This window comes from Harpegnathos saltator, unplaced genomic scaffold (assembly GCF_003227715.2).
Source record: "Harpegnathos saltator strain DR-91 unplaced genomic scaffold, Hsal_v8.6 scaffold71, whole genome shotgun sequence".
Taxonomy (NCBI): domain Eukaryota; kingdom Metazoa; phylum Arthropoda; class Insecta; order Hymenoptera; family Formicidae; genus Harpegnathos; species Harpegnathos saltator.
This window is the reverse complement of record NW_020230549.1, coordinates 1,408,611-1,432,867: the sequence shown is the minus strand read 5'-3', so window position 1 is coordinate 1,432,867 and position 24,257 is coordinate 1,408,611. Positions and strand designations below refer to the sequence as shown.

At 49.9% G+C, this 24,257-nt stretch overlaps 1 protein-coding gene across 3 annotated transcripts in view; it reads left to right on the top strand.

Moving 5' to 3' along the window:
• LOC105191903 (uncharacterized) overlaps positions 1–24,257 on the top strand; it is a 193,197-nt gene that overhangs the window by 166,028 nt on the left and 2,912 nt on the right. For 2 of the 3 annotated variants that reach the window (XM_019845461.2, XM_011155676.3), the window contains 5 exons: positions 3,920–4,282; positions 4,677–4,797; positions 5,112–5,293; positions 8,521–8,613; positions 23,353–23,444. In XM_019845461.2, coding sequence (XP_019701020.1) covers positions 3,920–4,282; positions 4,677–4,797; positions 5,112–5,293; positions 8,521–8,613; positions 23,353–23,429 — 836 coding nt within the window. In that variant the 3' untranslated portion in view covers positions 23,430–23,444. The remainder of the gene's footprint in view (positions 1–3,919; positions 4,283–4,676; positions 4,798–5,111; positions 5,294–8,520; positions 8,614–23,352; positions 23,445–24,257) is intronic. The other variant, XM_025305746.1, reaches the window with a different exon arrangement.

Genomic DNA, 24,257 nt, shown 5'->3' with positions numbered 1-24,257 from the left:
ATCGGTTACGAATATAAGCCGTGTCCCGAAAGATAAACACACCAATAAACGTTACAATTATGAGCAAACGTTACGACAAAGATTAGTTAAAGATTATTTATTAATTTCATCTCGCGCAAATCAGTGTGAATTAATTATATTAATCCAAACACAAAACATTGTGTGTGTTTACATACTTAAATAATACATTGCATCGGATATTGCAAATGTTGGCACTATAGGGCATTGCCGACAATGTAATAACAAGCGGACGGTATGAAAGAGATGGACGAAAGAAAACAGAAAAGAGCGGAATGCCATCGAATCCGCGGGAAGCCGCGGCGAACTGTGTGTTTTTTTAATGAAATTTTCGCCGAAAGAAGAGGACCTTGCGTGTTTGTCAACGAATCTCTATTTTTCAAAGAACGTAATATTTACTGCCACGATCCGCCGCAGAACGCGTGCTTCCCAGATGCTCGCTCGCACATGTCGAAGCTTTTGTCGAGGTCACGAAAAACCGCCATATTGAATCCACTATTTCAGATTTTGCAATTTCGACTGGATTTATTATCAGCAATCCGAAACACATAAATATATCGAATACGACCTTCCTCATAATGTAATAACAAAATTAGTCACTTGGACTTGCCGTCTTGAATTTTGAAATTTCGACCCCGGGTTCGTCACCAGCGATCCGAGAAACCTTCTGTAAGGAAGATTTCATATAAAACCAAAGAGGGATATCAATCTTAATAAATAATCTTCAAAAATTGACGAAATTGACGAATATATAAGAGCCGCCATAATGGATTCGCCATTATAAATTTCTCAAATTTGATTCCGATTGATTTGATTCATAGTCAGCGACTCAAAAAATATAGGTGCGTCAAGTTTGATGTAAATCCATTGAAGATTGGTAGAGCTATTTCATACTGCTCATATGTAAGTCAATACCAGTTGCGGCCTTCTTTTTTCGCTCACATATATGAGTCATTATCGGTGAATTAGTTAAAAACATCCAACTCGAGTCACGCGGTCGCGCCTGCCGTTCTCGGAATCGCGAATCCGCTCTAATTTTATCCTGACTGGCTTTCGGAAGCAACCGTCTCCGTTGTGCTCGTCACCGTCCGTTCGTGTCCCATCTTTTGTTCTCTCCTCTTAACAGCCGCCGTCACGTGTCCAAGAAATACGGAAGAATCTCGCGTCTCGGGAATTCCCCTCGTCGATGTACCGCCCGCGCGCGCGCGCGGAAGCTCACGCGAAAGCTCGGCAAGTCGCGACGCGAGTGCGGAAACGCGCGTGCGAATTTGCGAGCGCGTAACTGGTCGCTACTAAACGTGGCAAATCCGCGACGCGATTTTTGTATTCACTGCACACCGCCAGCGAGATAAGGAAGAGAAATCTGGACTTGAATAAAGATATTCCCTTCCTCCTCGCAGCCGCTCTCTTTCTTCTTCTCCTCCTCCTCCTCCTCCTCCTCCTTCTCTTCCTTTTCCTAGGATTGTGATCGTATGCATAATTTGAGCATGGCCGCGGCGGCGAAAAGTGCGCGTTAACCGTCACCCGAGTTAACTACCCCGCGATGTTAATTTATTCCACCAGGTGGCGCGGATCGATATGCGTATGGCGCTCGTTTCGCGAGCGAATCCCGCCGCGCCGAGCGGACGACGCGCTTTGCGATTCGCGGGCGTTCCGCGCTTCCGGCGCAGGTTTTTTCTTCGCCCGGTCATTCGCGTTCGCCTCGCCTCGCGTCGCAAGGATTCATTATCCGAGAGCTCTTCGTTAACTTTCGCTAACGGGTTCCAACGTCGCCGGCTTGCTTACCGCGGGATAACGGGCCCGGTACCGTCTCCTGTTTCCCGTCCTCTTCGCTCTTTTTCTTTTTCTTTTTCACCCTTAACATGCGCGACACGCGGAAAAATGCCCCGGCGAGTAGTGTGCGCGCAAGGGCCAGCGCCGCGGCACGGCAGTCGTGTGAGCGTGGCTTCGCATGTCGCGATGTACAATTTTATTCGTGATTTTTTTGCGGTTCACCGTCCTTCCAAATGGACGTCCCGCGCGATGGGCGCGCAAGCCGCAGCGCATAAATATTTCGTGCGTCGTTGCGCGGAATAAACTGAAAGTTCTGTATTGTTTTAATTATTTCGCCCGTCAAGAGAGAGAGAGAGAGAGAGAGAGAGAGAGAGAGAGAGAGAGAGAGCGTGCGCGCGCGCGCGCGCCCTTGTTCGGCGATTAATATAATTTGGAATTTACCTCCGCGCACTACCCTCTTGTCCCTCCCGCCGCCATCAACCCCTTTGCCCTCGTTGCGAAACAGTCGTCAGCTAGAGAGTGTCGGGATGCGGGCGAGGGCTGCAGGGGGAGAGGCCGGCGGCAGGAAGGCACCGGTCCTCTCAGGGGCAGAAGGGGGTATCGCGGTATAATGAAAAATGAACATTTTCTCACGGCGGCGACACTTGAGCGATAAATTCCGTAAACTTTCGTCGTGAATATAGCGTGGCGTGCCTCTCTTTCCTTATTATTCTTTCTTTCATTTTTTTTACCTCGCGAAAACTTCTCGCCTGGCAAAGGGGCGAGGGGAGAGAGAGAAAGAGAGAGAGAGAGAGAGAGAGAGAGAGAGAGAGAAGAGGATGGAGCGGAAGGACGGAAACGTTTGTACCGCGATTGTTTCGGCCGGAGCGTGGGAGGTCAGCGGAGAAGCTTGAGGGGGGGAGGCGGGAGGAGGAGAAATATGGCCCTCTGACAAGAGGATGACCGAAGAGAAAAACGAATTAACCAAACGCTCGTCTAACGGATGGTTCGTTCAGGAACGAGCGCTTCGAATGCGTGACGTCTGTCGCTCTCTTTTTCGGTCTCCGCGATCGATCGGACTTGCGGGGAGCAACCTGTCGCGTCGTTTGCCCGCTTGGAAAATTTTCGGTTGTATCGATGAGCGTCGAGGGCGCGCGCGGCGGGGGCAGCAAGGGGCGGGCTGTCCTCGCGACAATTTCCTCCCGCGCGCGCGGGATGCGGATCACGACAAAGGCCGCGACAAAGCGCGGGAAAGCGGCGCGAGAATACGACGGAATATGTAATACCGGAGAGGCGGAGGCTTGTGTTGTCGTCGAGGTTGTTCGTCGAAGCTGCTCCGTTTCCGTCGGCAAAAGCCGGGCTCGGCGATGTTGCGGAAACGTGTCGTCGGCGGGCGAGCTTCGCCGATTGACAAACAGCCCGCCGCGGTCGGCATGCCGAATTAATTACCGTCCGCCCCGAACGACTCGTGCTAGTCGTCGAGTGCTCACAAGGTGGCCGCGAGGGGAGGGAGGAGGAGGGAGAAACGGCCCGACGAGACGTCCAATATTAGATCATTCGCGTTCTACGGCCGATTTTCGGACACGTCGTAGCCGTCACCTCCTCGTCGCGCGGAGGCGAACGCTCGCACATTGAAAATCGGTAGACGGAGATGTGAAGCGAGGTAACCGTGAGCTCTCCGCTCACACACACACACACACACACACACACACACACACATACACATCGACGACAAGAGGAGAGTGAGAAGAGTGCGAGTGCGAGAAACGTTGGAAAGCCGCCTCGAGAGCCGCGACTTTCTCTCGAAGCGGTGATTTTCATCGAATCGCGGCCGCTGTCTCGCTCGCGCGCGCGCGCGCGCGCGCTCGAGATCTCGATTCGCGCGTCGGAGATCTCTCACGCAGCTCACGAAGGGCGAAGGGCGCTACGCTATGAGGGATGCAAAGTGGATTATTCCCGTAGTGTCGTTCCCGTTCGTTCCACCTGAGTAAAGGGAGCGGCGCGCCGGGCTCTCCGTGCGATCTCGTGTGAGAATCCGATATCGGTTTCGGCAGAAGGCGCGCGCTGCATCTCGCGCGCGCGCGCGCGACGATACCGATTATATTGCAGACTTGCGGCTTAACGAGGCGTGTTACCGGTGTGTTTGCAGAATCCCGGCAGCTGATTATCAAGAGCGTCAACGTGCCCGCCGTGGTGAAGGCCGGCGACACCGATTACGTGATCCTCGACTGCGACTACGACCTCGAGAACACGTCGAGCGCGGGCCTCGTCGTAAAATGGTTTTTCAACACCAACGAGCTGGTTTACCAGTGGATTTACGACAGGAACCCTCAGGCGAGCGAGCCCGCCCGGAAATACGTCGACTTAACGTACAAAGCCAGCGACGATCCGTACACCCAGTACCGAGCTATGAAGCTGAATAAGCCGGGCGTCGATCTTACCGGCGAGTACACATGCGTGATATCCACCTTCGAGGATGAGCGAACGGCGAACGCGTCGATGGTGGTTTACTGTAAGTGTCTCTCTCTCCTCCATTCGCCTGAGCATAATGCACCCTACGAACCGCGATCGCGTTCGCGCACGGCTTCTCACACACGGGGCTTTCGCACGCGATCTGCCCTCGCGCGCGAGTCGTCTCGAGAGCGGATAATTTCAGTTCGCCTCAGCTCGACTGATCGTTCAGTTGAATTCGACCTTCGCGAATACGTCCCAACGCGCCCCGCTTGCGTCCACTTGCGCAGCGCGAGGAATTATTTAGTTGGCCCCGAGACACGAAACAATAGAGTGAGAGAGCGAGAGAGAAAGAGCGAGAGCGAGAGAGAGAGAGCGCACGTGTGTATGTGTGCATGAGAGTTAGTTAACCGTCGGATACCGGTATAATACACGATGGATTTTCTTCGTTGCAGCGACGGAGGAAAAGTTCGACCTCGTGTACAAGAAGAAGGCGATAGATGATAAAGATGGAGTCGAAATAACGTGCAGAGCCGAAGGGCTTTTTCCTCAACCGACCCTCGACATCTCCGTCGAGTAAGTACCAATTTGTGAAATATACGGGGGAACGTTTTCGAGACAGAGCGGAGGGAATCTAGCAATTTCGTACAGAAGCGGCAGATTATCGCGTCTATCGCTGCAAATAGACCCGTCCTTTTTTTTCCTTTGCGCGAGACGCGTCTCTCTCGACTTTTTTCTAATTTATTCGAGAGAGGAACCGAGAGAAGGAGAAAGAGAGAAAGTGAGGGAAAGGGGCAGAAAGGGCCGTGTCGAAAAGGGACATTTTAAGCAGAATTGCGCCTTGATATTTCCGCTTTAACTAATTCCTTGTGATTGCGCTGGCATTGCAGGGGCATGCCGGAGAAGCTAGCGAAGAAGCCCATGGTATCGCTGCGTGACGATGGACTGTACGATATCTCATCGCGCGTGGCCTTAGTGGACGAGGATTTACCGGAAGCGACGATTGTCAAATGCTTGCTCGGCATACCGAAGGCGACCTACAACGTTTCCCGCAAAACCGTCTATTACGCCGGTAAGTGATGAGTTTTTGCTTCAATGGGTTTTCATCCGCGACCGAGGAAAGAGAGAACGAGAGAGAGAGAGAGAGAGAGAGAGAGAGAGAGAGAGAGAGAGAGAGAGAGAGATTCTAGAGACGAGTAAAGCACAACGAGACGATTTAAAAAGATTTATACGCATGCACATTCCCCTCTCGGTAGTCGATTACGACGCAATCATTTTCGAAATTCTCCAGCTCCGTCGAAATCGCTCGCGCGATCGATGAGACGCGCTTCCTCCGCGTATGCGCGCGCGACCGCTGCCGACCGAGCAGAACCCTTCCGGGCCCTGACCTTTATATATATTTTTTTTTCTATCAATCAATGCTGCACACAGCACTTCCATGTTCCCGTGCGAAACGCTGGGACGGTCGCCAGAAATTTTTAACCGTGCATACGCTCGCGCCCGTTCCGTTTCTGCTCGAACGGAAGCCTCTCTCTGGCACATTCGAACTTTTAGCGAGACCGGCTTCTGTTCTCTCATTCCTTCTCTCTTTCGCCGTTGAATTTTTCGACACCGTGCGATTCCTCGCGCGTATCTCGCGCGATTCTTGCCGTTTATTCTGCCGCGGACGGTTTTGGCAGCCGTCGCTTGTGCCGTTCTTCATGTTTGAACAGCCCCTGTCTCTCTCTCTCTCTCTCTCTCTCTCTCTCTCTCTCTCTCTCTCTCTCTCTCTCTCTCTCTCTCTCTCTCTCTCTCTCTCTCTCTCTGCTTGATACAGGCGAATTATGAGTTTCCGTTCGGCGAACGCTCGAAACTTCAACGAGCCGTTGGGTAGAATTACGCTCGCGAGCTACCGGAGGCTACCGATCGGGTTTGGGGAAGTTACTTTTGAGAAGTAACGCGTTATCGTTACTCGCTGCCGTTGGCGTTGAAGTTACTCGCAAGAAGCGACGTGTCGTCACGATTTTTCGCTGCTCTTTTTCATTCAATTTCCAAGGCTTCTTTTCAGGATTCTCTCTCTCATCATTCTACGGGCGTGTGTGTGTGTGTGTGTGCGCGCGCGCAAAATAACGGTTATACTCGTTACCGTCGGCCGAAAAAAATGCAATTGCGCCGCCGTCGCCGTTGCTAATGCGAGAAAAGAGGAGAGAGGATATAACGGAACGTTGTTACGAAATCTTTTCTCAGTTAAAGTGACTCGTAACGTCGTTACAAGCGAGCGCGTCAGCACAGCCGAGCCCGCTCCCGATACGGGGAATAAATCTACATTCTAAATATTTGTGCGCCGAAATAAACGACCGGTGCGGCAGCGGGAAAAAGGAGCGCCGTTTCGTCGCGAGCGCGATAATTGTCCGCTTCGGAGGATGATTCACGGCGAAGAAGTGGTCGCTTATCTCGCGCGCGAGTGAACGTGCCACCCACCCTCTAGAAACGCGAGCGCACTGTTCTGTTATTCGCGGCATACGCGCGCAAGATCCCGTGTTAAATGATACGTGTTACCGAGTTGATATCCAGTTTCATCGTGCATTCACGAGCGCACTTTAGAAACGATAAACTCGATACGTTCGACGTAGCGTGGCGACGGCGTGGCGGCGTGAGCATCCACAGCGCGAGCGAGCGTATGTCGCGGTTCCACTGCGACCCTCATAAACTGGCAGACATATCATTTGCATTGTTCACGCCGCGATGACCGATATAACGAGTGAAACGGTGTCCTCGTCCGTGCGATTAAATATACGGTCCCGCGGGTGGTAAAGATCGGGTCAGTTGAGCGCGCGTCCGCGCCCGTCTCGCTTGTTGGAGCGAAAATGGCCGAAACTTTTAGTTGTTTAATTAGAAAGCGGGCCCGACCTCGTTGCGCGATTAAAAATCTGGAAAGTCTTGCTTCCCGTATTCATGCGGGTTCGAAATTCCAGCGAGAGACTGAAAGAGAGAGAGAGAGAGAGAGAGAGAGAGAGAGAGAGAGAGAGAGAGAGAGAGAGAGAGAGAGAGAGAGAGAGAGTGAGAGAGAGAGAGAGAGAGCAACAGAGAGAGAGAGAGAGAGTGAGAGAGAGAGAGAGAGAGAGCGAGCCCGCTTGTATTTTATTCTTAATTACGCGACTGCGCTATTTATTATCATTGTTGTTATTATCATTATTATTATTAAAAGCAGCGCGCGCGACAAAGCGGATTTGTCGCATAGGGTTTTTATATAATTACGCGTGTGCGTGCATTCTCCGTAATTAAAGAAGAAATTCGCGGCGGCGTCACTCGCATATTCATACCGTGCGTAGTAGGTTCAGAAAGTGTCCGCTGCGACATTATTCCTCCATTAAGTTGCAGTTGACCGTATTTCGCGCGTGCGCTCGCGCGAGACGCGGTGTTGCTCCCGCTTTGCCTTTTATAATTCATATACATAATATTAAATTTTTTTTCCTGTCTGTTTATTCACTCGCTATCGCGCGACGCGAAGGAGGGAGGATTAAAATTAATTATATCAGCGGATTAATAAAACCTAACAAGGCAAATTAATCGCGCTAAAACTGTTTCGTGCATTCTAAGGAGGGATTACGGGGGAAATTAAAAGAGGGAGGAGAGCAAACAGGAAGGAAAGTGCAGAAGGGAGGAGGATAAATTCCGACAATCGATCGGCCGCGAGCATCGACAGAGAATCGTGAGAACGACGCGCTGTTTACACGGCAACGCGGCCTGAAAATAAGCGGTGTCTCAGTTCTCGCTCAGTTTTCACGAGTTTTAATGAGAGATCCTCCACGCGTAAGACGACGAATCTCGCGGTGTAAAATGCAGTCGAGAAAGTGACGCGCCTCGAAGAATAGACGGCGCCGGTATTTCTAATAGCGCGCGCTCTCGGTGCCGTTATCGAGTAAACGTATTAGATACTTAACCGGTCCAGGAATTACCGAGATGCGATTCACCGCGCTCACCTGCACTCGACTGGTAACAAGATCTCGTCGTTCGCCCCTACTCGCGTCTACTTGGACGCTGGAGACACGGCAGTGCCTCTCTCGCGAGAAGAGTGTAGCGCGGAACGTCGAGTCTTCTTGCGACTCGTATTCACCCGTTATATACGTTATTGCATGTACTCGGCCGGAAGTATAGTGTGCACGTAGAGTATAGACGAGGTCGCGAGACGAGGTCGCGGGGCCCTTTGTCGTGAGATTTGACGATGACCGAGACGACGATTTTACTGCGCGCGCGATTTTTGCCGTAAGATATCTATGCTCAGCTGACAGCGTGTGACATGTGATATTTGTTGTGCAGGAACGCTTACTACCACATCAACTACCACAACGAAGCTGCACCGTAAAATGGAGGTCCAGGCCTTAGACAAGTCAGAATCTGATAATAGTAGTGGTAAGGCTCTCCCAGATGTGTTCAATTTCTCACATGCGTCCCGTGCAAACTCGCGTCGCCGCGTCATCGAGCCGGCCGCTAAAACCGCGGAGCCGTCATCTGCGCGTCAACGACGCGGCTGACCTGCGTCTGTCTGCCGCGTCGGCGTCGGTGGGAACTCCTTCTTTCGCGGAGGTTACTGCATCGCGGAGAGGATACTGTGACCTCTCAAACGGACAGCCTCCGCGTAAAGATCCTCCCCCGCCCGGCGTATCGTTCTTTTCTCTCCTGTCCGCGCGCGAGCGTTTTCCTCCTCCTCTTATTTTGTATTTTATTTTACGAGCAGCACGCGCTGCCGATAACAAATATTTATCGGCTCTCGGCGTCCTTCTCTCTTCTCTTTTTACGCCGCGCGATAAAATTTCGCCGTTTCGCTATTCACGTCGTCGCGCTAGATTAAAGGAGGACCAGTCGGTCTTCATTTTTTAAGCGCCGAGACGGAAGGAAATGCGCGACGGCGGCTCGTTCGTCGACCATCCTGCCGCAGGAACGTCATCGAGGGTCCTGGCCCTTCCTTCGCAGCAGACTCGACGATAACCTTTCGTCTCGCCGCCGGGAGCATCTATTATTGCGTAACAGTTTCACTTATTAATGTCGCGATGTCGCTAGATTATCGATGGAATATCATTATCTCCCGGTACGATGCGTTGTTAATTATTAACGGAGTCTCGCGCGCGATCTTGCACAGTCGAAGATGATAAGAGAGAAGCTGGGAGGGGGGGGAGGGCGAGGGGAGAAAGAGAAACTCGATCGGGCCCGCATCGGCGAGACGGCGAGACCCGCGAGACGACGAAAACAGACAAACGCGAGGGTGGAAGTGCGAGTATTTTCAGGATGCGCGCTCTCGAATCTCCCGAAGCCGTCGTAGATACGCGATTCCATCGGCGTTAACACCCTCCGGCCGCTTAGGGGAGAAGAAGTCTCGCCGTGAAGCCTCGCAGACTTTGGGCGTCCCCTCGTAATTGTAATTAGAGCACCGTTCCTCTCCGATATAACGCAACCGTATTTGCAACGCATTCGCATTCGGGTTATCGCGCCCGGCGACTTTCCTTTATGCACCGCTAAATGATGCATCACATGGCTGCCCTCGCAACATTAATGTCTTATTTGCACCGCTATTTTTTGCATCGCCAGCTGACGCCGGCTAGAACTTTAATCTTTCATTATATCTTATGCATAAATCATAGCTAGAGCGACGCGGACGTGGCGTGATATATAATCCGAACACGTCGTACGTCGGGTAAGTATCGCTTCGAAAAAAGGAAAGAAAAAAAAAAAAGAAATGGAGAGAAACGACACTCGCGTCCGACAATCGCGTTTCAGTCGGGGACTCGCGGCGCGATGAACGATCCGGATGCACGACGTGAACAATCGTAATGCCGTTGCGACTCGAGTTATCGTCCTCGCCGGCAATATTACTGATTTATTCTTATTTTATTCATTCTTATCGATCGCGACGTACGCGCGATGAAAATGCATCGTTTCTCCCTCTTCTCTCCCTCCCTCCCTCTCTCTCTCTCTCTCTCTCTCTCTCTCTCTCTCTCTCTCTTTTCTATCTTTTTCTCTCCGGTTCTCGCGTTATTTTCGCCGGGAAATTATAGGGACAAGCGGATTTTTAAGATTTTCTCTTTTTCGTCGCAAAAAAGAACTTCCCTCTTCCGTTTACTCTCTAATAAAGTTCGCGTTGGGGGACGGCCGCCGACTATCGGAAACCACGGGTACTCGATAGGTCAAACTGAGAATAATGCCATTTATATCACTGTCAAGCCTTTAATAGTTCTCGAGTTATAAGCGATTGAACATCTAGGCAATCTTACGGAGCAAACTACAGACGATAGGATCTTACTCCTCGTCCGGATGTAACGTAGAAACTTTAATAGAATTTTCATTTGGTAGTCAATCGTGCGAGGAATCACACTTCGAGTCGATCACACGGGCCGATTTGTTTGCCGCGTTCACGTAATGTGACGCAATGTATAATTTTCATATCTTCCCTCATAGTCGAGTTTTGACTGCACTTTTCTCTCTCTCTCTCTCTCTCTCTCTCTCTCTCTCTCACTCTCTCTCTCTCTCGTCCTCTCTACCGTCCTCTCATCTTATTTCAACGTAGTGCAAGTGAACGGAAAATTTGCGATTTTTTTTCCTTCTTTAACCAAATTCGACGATGAGATACGCGTAAGAGTCACGTACGTGCGTGTGCACGTATGTGCGTGCTTAATATCAGTAATAATATTAAGGTAATGTAATATGGCGTGCCTGCTCGTTATCCCGGGAAATTACGGATAATGTAATATTAGAATATCATTTTATGGCTTACATTACTAATTACGATTAATTCGATTGAGCGCACTAATAGTTACGCGAAGCAGTGATAATGTCGCGGAGCGTCACGCGTCGCGGGACCGAGCGCGCACCATCACCTGAGAGATTTCGCGTACGGGTCTCCTCGTAAAAATAAGATCCTCCGCTCGCGCGCGATTGTCCCCCCTCCCCCCCTGTAATTGTTCTCGCGCAGCACGAGACGCGTATGCGACGATAAAAGCGAAATTATTGTCAACCCGCGCGCAATATGCGGATAATGCCGGATAATAGACATTATAATGGACGTTTCGCCTTTAATTATTTGGGATGTCATAACAAAGGATATATTATTTATATGCGGCAACGGGCGAAATGTATTCCAGCAGATATACCTTTGTCGCGATATTTCAAATATTTATTTTGTTAAATCAGTTGGACACAATTCACAAAGAAGGGGACGACGATAAATAAATTCACCCGACGAATGGTAATTAGCCGCGAATGGAGAAATATCCGTATGTAAATTCTTTTCCTTTTTTTTTTTTTTTTTTTTTTTTTTTTTTTTTTTTTTTTTATGAACGTAAACACACACACACACACGCACACGCACACACGAGCCACACGGACGGCCAGTAATGCTCGCGCGATATGGAAGCGCCGACAAAACGGTAAAGAGCGGCGGGAGGGAGCAAAGATGGAACAAGAGTGACCTCAAACAGCGATTAATCCCGTTGTCACGTAAAAAATGTGCACTCTAACAAGAAGTAACACAAATTACGGAATATAAAACATTTGTAAGCAGCATTCGTCGCGAGAAGAAACTTCTTTTGCTGGCGCGTCGTTGCACGCACACAGCGTAAAACGACGGCGCGTTACACACGCACGCCCGCGCGTGCATATATATATATATATATATAGGTAAACTTCCTTTTAAAATAACAATATATTTTTCTCCGAGTTTATTATGTGCATATACGTATGCACATACATCGCACGCACATGTTGCTCGTTTCCATCGGCTTCGGAGACGCTCGCGTCTACTCTCGCCCATTTACTCGTGTCGTTCCGATGTATATTCGTCGGAATAGAAACTTATCACCGGTAGACGCACGGCGCATGCATACGGAGATGAGGCCAGGTCGGCGGTATGTCAGAATTTTCTCGATATCCCGGCGCATAAAACAATAACCATCCCCGTTGTCGTCGAGTGAGCGAACGAGCGAGAGAGTGCGACAACGAGCCGGCGTGGCGCGACGAGGCGCGGCGAGGCGCTGCGAGTGGAGCAGAACGATATTCGTCCGACGGGGCACACAGCCGCGGCGAGACGATAAATGTCAATTCGCGAGGCCCGTTATATGTACATACGCATCGATATTGATTCGCGCGACGTAGAAACGACGGCAGAGGCTTTGCGCGCGCGACTGCCGCTAGTTGACCCCGCGAAAGCGCCCGAAAGCTCATCACACAAGCTCGATGTGGCGCGACGACGACGACGACGACGACGAGGACGACGACGACGACGACGACGACGACGACGACGACGACGACGTGTACATGCGTTGTATACGAAAGTATACGCGGTCATCCTCGTCATAAATCATTCTGTCGGCGTACGCCGTCGTTTTCCGTCAACCGGCGTCGCCGTCGTCGCCAATCTAAGCGACGAGCTCGGTAGACGGGCGACGCTTCGGTAGAAATATTTCGTCGCGCGTGAATGGCAAATACTATATTTACCATTCTTCTCTCGAGTTATGATTTGTTATTTCTGGCGCGTGCTGGTACTCTCTGAAGGGTGGCCAGTGGTCATTTTTGAGCGCGGCGGCCGCGGCGCCATGCCGGCGGCCGCCCGTGTCGGAAAATACAATTCGCGTCCCGGCGACGTAACGCGGCGCGGCGCGGCGCGTGATTCAGACGAATTTGTTTCACGCGTTTTGCGAGGTGTCGTGTGCGAAACATTTGCGCGATCTCCCGGCTCGAAGTAATTCCCGCTACTGTGAGCCGCTATAATAAGATGAGTTCGCCTCGCATTCGCGAGATTTTCCGGCGGACGAGTTGCGAGCGCGAGCGTTGATATTTCTTGTTTATTCGGTGACAATGCGGCGACGTGAGGCTTCATTATTTGACACGGTTGTGCTCTCTCTCTCTCTCTCTCTCTCTCTCTCTCTCTCTCTCTCTCTCTCTCTCTCGGCGAAGTAGTAATTTATATTAAAATTATTACTGTGTCGTCGATTGACGTTTGTAAACACGCGATGCATCGGCGTTGATAAATACAGAATGCGCGCGGTAATATAAGATAATAATACAGAAACGTGACAATAATAATAACAGCCGACAATGCAAACGCGAACTTCTCCCTCCCTCCCTCCCTCCCTCTCTCTCTCTCTCTCTCTCTCTCTCTCTCTCTCTCTCTCTCTCTCTCTCTCTCTCTCTCTCTCTCTCTCTCCCCTCCCTGTCTCTCGTTTTTGTTTGCAGTCTTCTGAAAAATGTATAGACAAACGAAGAGCGGGGAATCTCGAAAGCGCCTTTTAGAGACGCCTTTTAGGGAAGATTCCCGAGACGTGTCTCGAAAACACTTAGGAACGCTATTTCATGCACGTGTAAGTGCGGCTCATTTTCGAGAATATCCTGTTTTTTCTCTCTCCTCCTCTCTTCTTCTTCCTCCCTCCCCCCTCTCTCTTTCTCTTTCTTTTTTTCCTTCCTTTCCCTCCTCCTCTTGCACTTTATAGCAGCCGTTTGAAAATACCGCTTTGCGTCCGCGTATAAGAATAAGTTTCCCGAAGCGGTTAACGTTATGTAACATAAGAATAATGACTGCCGCTACTCTCCGTTTCTGCCGATATAACGAGGTCGTTATGGCTTTCGTCGTATTTCATAACGATCTAGTGCCTCGCTCATGCCGACGCTATGAGTGTAATTACCCGCCGGTATATATTAACTCTCTTAAACTATGCCTACCCCATGTACAATATTAAATAACTGTTGAGAACGTGATTTATACGCGGACGTCGCTTGCATTTTTCCCCATGCGAGCTTTCCCGCCGTTCCGCCCGCCTCTTATCTTTCTCTTTTTCTTTCTCCCTTTCAGCCTCTCTCTCTCTCTCTCTCTCTCTCTCTCTCTCGGGATATACGACATCATTAGATCAGTGTATTAACGAGAAACATCGTTATGATACAACTTATCCATTGAAATATCTTATCGACCTCACCTCGACAGAAACTCCTAAAAACACACACACACACACACTGACATATATACCGGTGCTCTGAAATATTTTATTCTGCGAATCAACACGGGAGGGAGAGACGCGAGAGGGAGAAAAGTAGAGGGAATCGCATGCCAAGCTTAAAGCGTTACGAGCTAACAAGCGTTAAAGAGTTACAAGTTCGGGGATTATTGTAAATGGCGGCGAATGTGACGTAATCACTTTATAATTTATTAATATATATATACATACCGCGACCGTGTCGTGCGGAATTTCTTCCGTGCTAATTAAATCATCGCGTCGCGCTTACGCAACACGCCGCGGACACGATGAGAGAGAGAGAGAGAGAGAGAGAGAGAGACGCCGGCAATGGCACATTCAAACAATCGCTTTCGTAATTAATACGTTTCGCTCTCCCTCTGCCTCCCCCCCCTCCTCGCTTTTCCTTTGCTCTTGCTCTCTTGCTTTCTCTCTCTCTCTCTCTCTCTCTCTCTCTCTCTCTCTCTCTCTCTCTCTCTCTCTCTCTCTCTCTCTCTCTCTCTCTCTCTCTCTCTCTCCCTCTTCCTCTTTTTTGCTCCGCTTACGTCGGCGGCAAAACGAAAATGATCGTGAAGCGATAATTAACGTAAAAAAAGAAAAAGATAGAATTGCATAAACATTCGTGGAAACATCTAATTTCAGCGCGAATTACGCGGATACATAATTCACATTGCGGGATACGCAACTCGTGAACATTTAACTCTATATATTACTTGCAATTTTATGAACGCCCGTAATCCAGAATACGCAATTTTCCGGAATACGTAATTTATGAGCATTACCTGCGCACCGCTTGTAATTTTATGTGCGTGTCGTGTCTGCGCGGATATTCTAACACGCGGTACGTCAAGCGTGACGTAACGCGCGTCTTTGCAAGACCGCGCAGGTTGACAAGGGGGTCCCCCTTTCTATGATTCATTCCCCCTCTCTCTTTCTCATGTTGTCTTTAACGAAATAAGCAATAAGCAAAGATAAACGGCGACATGGGGATATATATATATATATATATGTTCGTGTTAATTGCTACGAAGAAAATAACAAGGAAAACGATATCGGGTATCTTGGCGGGCAAAAAGAATTTAATTAAAAAAGCACAGCGCTAAATCTGCCGATAACGTCCGAAACGCTCGTCGTGGCTGCGCGATCCGCGTTACGTTTCCAACCCTCTCGTCTCTCCCTAATCGTCTGGAGTGCGTCAATCGCACGATCGGTACGCGCGAGTACCGTACCGCGTGAATTGCGTGTGCGTACGTACACATGTGCTCCGTCCTATTGACAAATGTCTGTTGAGATTCCAAATGAGATTTCCGAAAAATTTTCCATACGAGACCACGATCAAGACGTCATCGTCACGGAAAAAGAAGCAATGACGCTTCAGTCGAGATATCGTATGAAAAATAGAAAGGCTTCGTTATTTCTCTCAATTGAGATATCGTTACCTCACCTCTTCATGCGATATCGCGATTGAGATATCATACGAAATAATCGAGACTTCGGTAGGAAATTTTTTCAGAGATCTCATTTTAAATGTCTATAGGAATTTTCCAGTAAGGCTGCTTCTTCTTTCGCGTCGCGCTAACTCGCGCGCGCGCCGAATTGCACGCGCGAATTACGCGGGTGAGTTCTATACGCCGACTGACGTTTTGACACCGCTGAAATTATCAAGAGACACGTGTTTACGTCTCTCGACATACGTAATGCGCGATCGACGTGGACCGACACGCGGCTGAGCGATGCGCCTATTCGGGCGCACTTAGCTACTCGTGTGCGCGTGCACAAGCGGGAATATCGTGTCTCTCCCGGTAATTCCTGAATCGATTGAATTTCTCTAATGGGTTTACACTTCCGATACCGAACTTCGCGCTCCTTCTTATTACAGGCGAAGAAGCACTGTTGCAAAATTCGCGCGCGCCGGTTTACTTGCCGGGTATCATTTTAGCGCTCTCAAAGCACCGCGAAGCGTTGAAGCAAGCGAGTGCCTCCTCCTCTCTTTCTCTGTGTATGCGCGCGCGTGTGTGTGTGTGTGTAATGTCAAATATTAGAGATTATTTCGCCCTCTTGCTAAATTGCTCACTCTCTGCGGTGATTGAGCGGTGCGTTAGCTCTAGTAGGCCTGTTAATATTTCTCGTAATTGAACACCCAAGGACCTTGGGGTTGATTATTGAACGATTAGATAAAATGGATGATGTTCACAGGCCGATCTTACGTCTAAGATCGTCTCAAATCCATCTTCAGATGCTGTGCGGATCGTCTCTCACTGACTGCGAAGAGCGTCTGAAGATCTTACGTGTAGGATTACGTCTTTCTCGCGATAAAAAATCCAACAGAGACTCGGAACGATCATTCATCAGTCATTAGATTATATCTCGCGATTAGGAATTCAAGAGGCTTATTTCCCGTAATTGGGGCAACTCAAGCGTCTCGGGATGATCATCGAGTCGAATAGACATTACTCGGGACTGCAGGCTCTCTTCGTTGGACGCATCCCGAAGTTGCGATAATCTCACCGATATGCGTGAGCTGGCGGTGCCGACGGTCGTCGCAGGAAATCCTGCGCGGCAAAGACGGATGCTAATGACGACAGATGCTAATTAAAAGGCTCCTGCTCGATCCGTTTCGCGACGATAATACCCGCGACGCGGCGGCGTCCGAGGAGGCGTCGCGATCCCCGCGAGAGATTTCCGCCGCGATACGCGCATCCTCGAATTAAAGCTCGCGGCTGTATCGTGTATCAATTTGTCCATCATTTATTCAACATCTCTCTCTCTCTCTCTCTCTCTGCGCGCGGCGTTATCCGCACGACGGCACTTAATTCGAACGTCGAAGGTAGCTCGCGCGCGAGACGTTTTACTTTTTCCGTGTTCTCTTAAGGTTCACTTTACGCTTGTCGATATTGCGGTAGATACGATACGATAACGCGTCCCTGGGGAAACATAGCGGCGGCGAAACGCGAGTGACAATCGTTAGTACATTAAATAACAAGACATAACCCTCCCAGCAGTTCCATTCCGGAGTGCTCCCCGCGGCGACGGTGGCGGCGACGGCGGAGAGGAGAGAGAAAGAGAAAGAGGGAGAGGGAGGGGGAGAGAGAGAGAGAGAGAGAGAGAGAGGCGTCGAAGGAGTCTGACTTTAACGAAGCCGTCATTCGCGTTTCATTTGTGCAAGAGGTGTCACCGGGAAAATGTGATTAACCGGCGGATCGGGAGTTGGCGAACTCGAGTCGACTATCGAGACGATAGTAAAAAAAAGAGACTCCTCGCGAGAGTCTTCTCTTTCGACTCATCCGCGCTCGCGGATTAATCGTTCGATCTTGTTTACGGTCTATTTACAGCAGCGCAACGCGTGATTTAAATAGAACGGAATGGCTCTCAGAAATTTATTACAGCCCGCGAGTGAAAGAGGGTGAGAGAGAGAGAGAGAGAGAGAGAGAGAGAGAGAGAGAGAGAGAGAGAGAGAGAGAGAGAGAAGGAGGGGGGAAGAGAAGTTCCGTTTAGTCGCGGACGAAGAGCATCGGCCGTGGCTTGTTCCGCATCCGGGGAAGAAACATTCTGTAATCAACACAGCGCTCAAGTAAACTCAATAATCGGACTCTTGAAACGTTGAGTGGGGCTACTACTATCTGTTGATGAAAGCGCTACTCAAGACAAACGACACGTCCGCAGGGGTATCTCACGTACATACTTTCTGGCTCGGTATCTCCGAAAACAGACGCTGCCGGACGTGGCTTGTCGAGCAACAATTGTTTTATCGCGGCCTCCTACCATCCCTCAGAGTCTGTCAAAATGTTTCTTTCATCATTCCGTGTGTATGTAGTATGCATATACGTACTCATGTACACGCCACTCCGAACAATTAGGTGATCGCGTGACCGAACAAAGTTCCGTCAAATAATATTATCTCCACTCCGTAAGTAAGATATGTCGAATATAGAAGATTTTTCGTATTCAGATATTTGCGCTCAATATCGCCGACTTCTCGGATGGTCACTTATTTTTTCTAATTTTCATTGTTTCGCCTCGTTTGAGCATAGTGTCTTCTTGGTCAGTTGCGATGGTCATTGAGAAGGGTCGAAAGACGGCGGAAAAGTTTCAAGTGTTTGAACAGATTAACGCGTTTGGAAAAACGAAGGTTAATTTAATATTTATGCAAAAAAGATGATTGCCTGATGCGATCGAGCTCTTATTCGCCCAGAAAATCTCATCCCCGATTGTATCCACCTTGCGATAGAGCCTTGCCTGAAATATTTATTCGTCTGACATTCATTTGTCTTGTCGTTAAAAGGAAATATCGCGACACGAATATCGAGTTCGAGTCGTTACACTCGCGCGAGAAATAATCGCGCGGAATAACTGTTCGACACTCGGCCGCTCCCTGTTTGTTTTACATTTCTATCGGGAGATACCGCCGCCCTGTTCTTATAATCTCCTTATTCCATTCCTCGTGCTCGGCTACATTCGCCGAGTTCCTGAACGCGCTACTTTTCTGTTCGTTCATCTTGTCAGTATTGAGCCGTCCCTCTTCCCTCGCCGAGCCATAAAACCGCCGTTCTTCCTTCGCTACTGCTCGCTACCCTCCGTTTCACCGAACTTTTACTCCGACCGATAGTCCGAGCACAAAAGTTTTCGACCGTTTCGCCCGATTTTCTCATGTGACATCTTTCGTTCATGCGGACTGAATTATCGCGTCCGCCCGCCCGCGATATGAGACAGTGAAACAGCACTCTCGCTTCCCGTCTATTCCGGGCCATTCTCTTTTTTCGGATTTCGCCGGGCGAAAACTCGCGCTGTTTTACGCTGCCGAATCGAAATCGGTGGTGGCGGGAAGTTTCTGTGTGCGCGTTTTTATCGCGCTTTTCGCGATCGACATTAATCCACAATTCGAATTCGACTGAAATTTTCACACTTTTACAATCAGACACATAACCTGTAACTCGGTATATTTCTGATGAAAGCCCAGCCGCAAAATAATCGATTTTGAATTTTCCATAATGACCCTTACGGGTTCATCGAACTAGCTGATATTCAAATATCTCATCTTTCAGAGCTAGAGAGAGGAGAGAGAGAGAGAGAGAGAGAGGGAGGGAGAGAGAGAGAGAGGGAGAGGGAGAGAGAGAGAGAGAGAGAGGGAAAGAGGACACTACCTCTCTCTCGTACGAATTACCAGAATATCTTCTTACTTAGAGGTATTTCAACGTCGTGTTAAAAGCAATGGCATTACACTGTTCTCTTTCACTTTCTCTATCGTGTTTCCCCCGAATTTGATAAAATTGTCAGACAAAGAGAGAGAGAGAGAGAGAGAGAGAGAGAGAGAGAGAGAGAGAATGAATGAAAAACACATATCTCCGATTAGACTAAAAATAATACAGACAAAAGGGCAGAGCGAGAGAGAAGCGGGAGGGTAGGGAAGGGGGAAGGGGAGAGGGATAATAACGACGAATCTCGATTTAAAACATCAGACTGAGAGGGGATTAAGGCGAATTATATTATTTACCCCATGTTACCCGCGCCTGATTGTCGAAGTGTCAATCTTAATTTCACAATACGTCACGCGGATAAGCCGTGATTGGTAATGACGAGCGCCGTTTATCAGAATCGCAATACCCACCAGCGATTTTGCGATCCACGCGCGCGCGCGCATCTTGATATTCCGTTAAACGCGCGAGCGTGTATATCGCGCTGCTGCTGCTGCTGCTGCTGCCGCGCGATGCCAAACTGTAACTAGTTTACTCGAGTATTCGCGCTGCAATTGTTGCGACTTAATAACAGCCGGAACGCGAGCCCGATTCCCCCGTTTGAAAATACAGCTTGACGTTGCACGTGCGCTCGCCCCCGCGCGTACCTATCGGTGTTTCGTTTCGCTCGTCGCCGCGTGTTGTCGGCCCGTCCCGAAAACACCGCGATAATAAATATCCAAATCGTTAAGTCCCCTTGTTACGGATGTTACGCGATTTCGCGTCGGGGATCCGTTAGCGAGACACGGCCGTGCCCACACAAGCTCGCGTCGCGCGAGCGTACACGACTCGGCCCGAAAGCATCGAAAACAACGCGAGCTCGCGGATAGATAGGTAGATAGGTAGATGGATGGACAGAGAGGGAGAGAGAGAAAGAGAGAGAGAGAGAGAGAGAGAGCCTCGCGTAAAAAAAATGTTAAATCATTAGGGAGAATTTTACAGGCTGTTTTATACGCGGGCATAACTTCAGGGACGAATTTAACACGCGAGAGCAATTCCCTCCCTCGCGTTTCTTCTCCCGCTTCTCTCTTGCGCTCGTTTCTCTTCCGCTTTTCTTCTCAAGGGAGGTGGATCGTCGTCCCCCCGCAGCGAAGAAGACAAGATTTTTGTCCCGCGAGCTCCCGCGCTCGCAGCTCCCGGCGAACTTGGCGCGGATTTCGTCCGATCGGCGCGACTCCGTCTAAAATCGCGCGGTCTCTAATTTTATTCCCGTTCGGCTCTCGCTCGTTAATACACGAGATATGGAAATTTCCAGACGAACAATAGCGCCCGGCCATTGTTATCCAGGAGCCTCGTGCCTTTTTAAATGTGACTGATCAATGTGAGGATACCTGGCTGTCTCAATGAGCTTATTCCCAGGTTCTTGCGCGATCAATAATGGCATGCCCTCTTCGTCTGAGAGGGATGCAGAGAGGATCTTTAGACTAATAACACACACACGCGCGCGCGCACGAATACACACACACACACACACACGTACGTACATATAAACACAGACAAACAGGCATATACACACACACACACACACACACATACACACACACCGGAATTTGATTCCTGAATCGCCCGGTTAATCAAAACGGGATCGATAAAGCTAAGCCGGACTCGGGGCTTACCGATAAACGAGATATTTAGTACTGTCTGCTTGCGATCTGCATCCACACCGCGAGTATCGCACGAATTTGTAACGAGCTGCCTCTGCCCGTTCTCCCAAGAGTTGAAGCTCGCAAAGGAGCGAGCGTGCGCGTTTTCACCAGCGAACCGAATTAATTGATGGAAAAGCAAAAGGAAAAGACGAAGGGGCAAGGAGGAGGGGGAAGAGGAGGAGGAGGAAAAGGAGGAAGAGGAGAAGAAGTGCGAGAGTGGAAAATCCGTCGAGAGAATCCCGCCCTCGCATCCCTGCCGCGCGCGCCCCCGAGCTTCGTCACGGCGGGATGAAATATCGCAAGAATTCCGATAGAAGCGCGTCACCGGGTCCACGTCTTTTCCGAAAAACGTGCCGTGGAACACATCGGCGGGGGAGAAAGAAAAAAAGAGAGAGAGAGAGAGAGAGAGAGAGAGACTTGGTCGGGCGTCTACGTCCGCGATCTCCTCTCGAGGAGGTTCTCGAGGCGAGGAACCGTCTCTCGTTGTTTGCAGTACATCCGAGTGCTATCCAGTTCATTTGCAATATAAGTAATAGGCAATAACAAGTCCGGATTAAGAAGGTTAACGAAGCGCGAATAAAGTCAAAGGCATCTCTCTCTCCGCGAAAGCCGGAAGCTTCCTTCTTCTTTCCTCTTGCTCCCTTTCTTTCATTTCCTCCTCCAACCTCCTCTTCCTCTACCTCTTCCTCTACCTTTCTTCAGCTTTTTCTCTCTTTCCCTTTCTTTCTTCCTCCCCTCTCGCCTGTGTGTCCCCTTTTCCGTTTGTCTTTTCATTCGCGACCCTCTTTGCTCTTCTTATCCATCCTCCGCTTGTCCAGACCAGAGCGAACGTTGAGTAAATTAGCGCGTCACCGGGCGCTGCCCATCCTCCTCTGTTGCTCTCTTTTATCCTCCTACGCTGCGAGGGTGTGTGCGCGTGCGTGTGTATGGGACGAGCTCGGAGAAGAAAGCTCCTTCGATTCCTTAGGTAAAAGCCAAGGCGGGGGGATTAAGTTAACTGTTAAATAGGTCAACTTTACGCATTGTACGTCGAGCGAGTGTGCACCCCCCCCCCACTCCCACTACCGTACGTGCGCGACTACACGCTTTTCGTCCGGTTGACTCGCGGCTATCAAAGGGAGACCGGATAGTGAATTATATAATGGCCCGCCTCCACTTGTCCAGGTCGATTTTGTCCCCATTCCCTTCCTCTCTTTCTTTCTCTCTCGCTCTCTCGCTCACTCTCTCTCTCTCTATTTTTCCTCTTCTCTTTTTTCTCCCTCGTCTTTTCCCCGGGACTTCCCACTGGCTCGTCCGCTGCTCCCTTCCGCCTTCGGACTCCCCGACATTGTTTCTTTCTGTTCTCGGCGTGGCTCGAGTAGATTAGATCGTACTTTGAGCGTGAGCGGTCGACGAGACGACCGCGCGCAGGGCAAACACTCGGCAAATCCCCAAATCTGTCTGGGAGAGATATCCATAATTTGAAATCGATGCCTCTCACTTGCCGATTCTCTCCGGAGAGGCAGGAGGCGGAAGAAAAGAAGGAGAGCGCGCGAGTGTGTGAGCCGTTTTCCCCGGAGAAATCGTTCGGCGAGTGTGTTCGGCTCTCACGGGCCGAATCTCGCCGGGAATGCGAATTTTCTTCCCCTCGTCGGAGCGCGTCGCGTTAATTGCGACGTACGCTACAATTATACTCGAGTCTCCGACGTCTGGAAATTCAGAGGACGCGCGAAAGAAGAACGATGTTCGATCGAGTTCTCGCTCGGCGAAGTGAAAAGAGCTCGTTCGTGCGGGATAGGGGGGTGGGGGTGGGGGGAGGGAGAGGGATGGAGCGACGGCGCGGGTCGCGTCGACGGATTGATCAAAGAACGGGGGAAGAAGTGGTCGGTCGCGCGACGAGAGAAGTTTGTACGTGTGAAGCTAGCAGCTACGTGCAATATGAATTATGTAAAACCGAACTAGGCGGCATCCCGGTAAATGAATCCCCCCGCCTCCCTGCAGCCGTCACCGCCCTGGGCCCGGGATCCTCTTACCGTGGATAAGAGCGAATCACGTGCCCTCCTGCCCCCGCCTCTCCCCTCGCCACTCCGCCCCCTACTCTAGCCGTCACGTTGCGTCGATGATTGCGCTAATGAACTGCAATCGCATTTCCGCGGTAAGCGGCCGCTCAGAAAATAATAATTACACGCTCGCGCGATACACCGATCCGCTCGCTCGCGAGCGCTCGCGAGCGCGTACGAGCGGGCGGCCGAGAGTATCGCACGCTACCGGGTCCTAACGAATGATTTCATTTAATTGCAGGTAACTTCGCTGGCTACGCGTCAATTAATCTTCCGCTATTGTGTGTACAGTTGGCCGTTCTCAATGTGTTCCACTGATAATTTAATAGATAGGTAAGTTTTGAACGCTGCCGCAGCGCTCGCCAATTATGCAATTCGCGCGTAATCGCTAATTATGGCTGAATTACGCGCCACGGGCGTTGCACGGGCGGTTATACCGGTAGCGACTACCTCGCCGTTAATTTGCGGATCTCGCGGGTTAAAAGGACTCGTCTTCCGGTGTCTTTTCTTACCCACCCTCTCTTCGTTTTATCCTTCAACCCTCGCGCAGTGAGAGCAACGTTCAGGTAATTTGTTTGTTAAACCTTTGCGGTGAGGGTAGCCTGTATATATACGTTAAAAAGAGAACGTCGATCGCCGCGGATGTTGCATTCGCTACATGCGCGCGCGCGTGTTGTGTGTATAATTATATAACTCGAGATACATGATACACACACACACACACACACACACATATGCATGCGCGTGCGAAGGCGCGATATTTTTCTCAGCTGACCTCAATCGCGGTAGCGGGATTCCTGCGGCCGTGTTTCAAATGAGTTCATATTAAAAGGGATCGTATCCGTAAATTGACTATTCGCATTCACGATAATTGGCGAGACATTTATCTTTTAAATTATATACGAATATATTGTTATATACCGGCTAATTCGAGCTATTCGTAAGTACAATCGAGGGATTAATGCAAAGCGTTTTTGCAGCGGCATAAAAACGAGAAAAAAAATCCGTCACATTTCCGATCGGGCGTTCCCTCGTTCCTAAATGTTACGATTATCGGGATCAGGATGAGAGTTTCGCGCTACACGGGATGGCTTTAGGAAATTCTTCTCATGTCTTAACATTGCAATTATACAAAGAAAATAAGAA